This window comes from Ceratosolen solmsi, unplaced genomic scaffold, assembly GCF_000503995.2.
Source record: "Ceratosolen solmsi marchali unplaced genomic scaffold, CerSol_1.0 scaffold30, whole genome shotgun sequence".
Lineage (NCBI taxonomy): Eukaryota > Metazoa > Arthropoda > Insecta > Hymenoptera > Agaonidae > Ceratosolen > Ceratosolen solmsi.
In genome coordinates, this window is record NW_011948421.1 from 7,483,980 (window position 1) to 7,485,741 (window position 1,762).

At 26.4% G+C, this 1,762-nt stretch overlaps 1 protein-coding gene across 1 annotated transcript in view; it reads right to left on the reverse strand.

Moving 5' to 3' along the window:
• Positions 1-1,177: 1,177 nt before the first annotated feature.
• The window catches only part of LOC105361512 (segmentation protein Runt), a 4,159-nt gene continuing 3,574 nt past the window's right edge, over positions 1,178-1,762 (reverse strand). Inside the window, exon 5 of the mRNA XM_011498720.1 lies at positions 1,178-1,744. Coding sequence (XP_011497022.1) covers positions 1,357-1,744 — 388 coding nt within the window. The 3' untranslated portion in view covers positions 1,178-1,356. The remainder of the gene's footprint in view (positions 1,745-1,762) is intronic.

Here is a 1,762-nt window from a genome sequence, read left to right on the forward strand (position 1 = left end):
AAAATATATAAAATAATTTTTTTATTTTGTTTATATTTGTTTATATTTCAAATCCTTAATTTTATTAATAAGAGGATTAAATATTTACCTTTGGATTTAATATTTTATCTTATTTTGTTTTATCAATTAGTGTAAAAAAATATATTGAAGTTAGTTAATATATTTTATTTTTATAGTATTTAACGTGCGTATTTTTTTCGTTACAGCTTATTTGCTTATTTAAATATTATTACATCAAATTTTTATTAGAAAAAAGTTGTAAATAATAAAAATAAACTAATAAAAATGTTTTTAAATAATAAAGGTCTTATTAATAATAAATACTTTGTTTATTGAACTGAAACTATGCTAAAAATAAATTAAAAACTTATTAATGGATTACAGCTTTGACAATAAGAAGATTGATGCATAATATGTTTAACATACCAATCAAGATTTTCAATACAATAGTATTTAAAAATGAATATTTTATTAAAGAACTAAAATTATGATTAAAAATATTAGTCGCTTCAATGTTTTTATAAATATGGTATAACTCGATGATCTAAATCTCAATCTGGCCCCTTGATAATCTAAATCACAACTTCTTCAAATTTATTATTTAATTTTAAGCTTATTAAATAAATTTATTAACAATGTTTAATAGAAGATTGTGAGCTATTTATCAGAAAATAATATTCAATAACATATAAAATATTTTAGAATGTTATCGATAAAATGTTTCAATTAAAAATAAAAATTATTACCATTGCTTTTAATTTGAAAATTTTGTTTATAGAAAGAGAAATGTATAAAGTAAATTTAAATATTTATTTATTATAATAAAACTTAATAAAAAGTTTTTAAGGAAAGGGAAATAGAAAAATAACAGAATTCACTGTTTAATTGTTTTTATTACTTCTCTTTGCATTTCGACACACACACACGCGCGCGCGCGTATATATATATATATATATATATATATATAGTATTATATTTAATAGTAATTTCTATATACAATTTTTCTTTTCATTAATATTTTTCATTTATAAATAATCTAATTACAATAATCTCTCACCACTCTCAAACTATCGTCCTATACATTGTATAGCTTATTGTCCGCAAACTTATCTACACGCATTTACAAATAATCTATTGTATCTACCTATATACATAAATTGATATTTTTAATTATAAAAACAATAAAAAATAAAACCAAAACATAATAATAATAAGAACTACAATAAAATTTTAATTAATTCATGTACATAGCAGTACCATGTAGCAACATCAGAATCGAATTTATTTTCACTAGCCTTCCAAGAACCTCTCTATTTGGTTAATTACTTCAAATAAAATTGTCTCGGTTTTCAAACGCTAATATGGCCTCCACACTGGTTTTGAAACTGGCTGAGTCTGAATTTTTGTTGGCGAAGGACTACGCTTATCTACATTTATTCTATGCGATATAAGAGTCGTAGGTGCCTTTAGTTCATTGCGTGTACCTTCGAATAGTCTCCTTGTATTCGGTCTCTCCGGCGATGTAGAAGAGGGTACGACGGAAATTCCCGTGTTTGCGCTGCCTAAACGGATCGGAACGAAGGCACTACGCACTTCCTCAGGTGCGGAATCACTGCCGCTGTCACTTGGACTTCTAGGAGGTGTACGCGAAGGACTATTGGCTAAGAGTAGTGCGGTTGAGGGTGTAGGTGGTGTTGTTGAATGTATGGAAGAACTCTTGTGGGAGAGGCTGGTGCTCAATTCACTCTGAGGTATCGCCGTC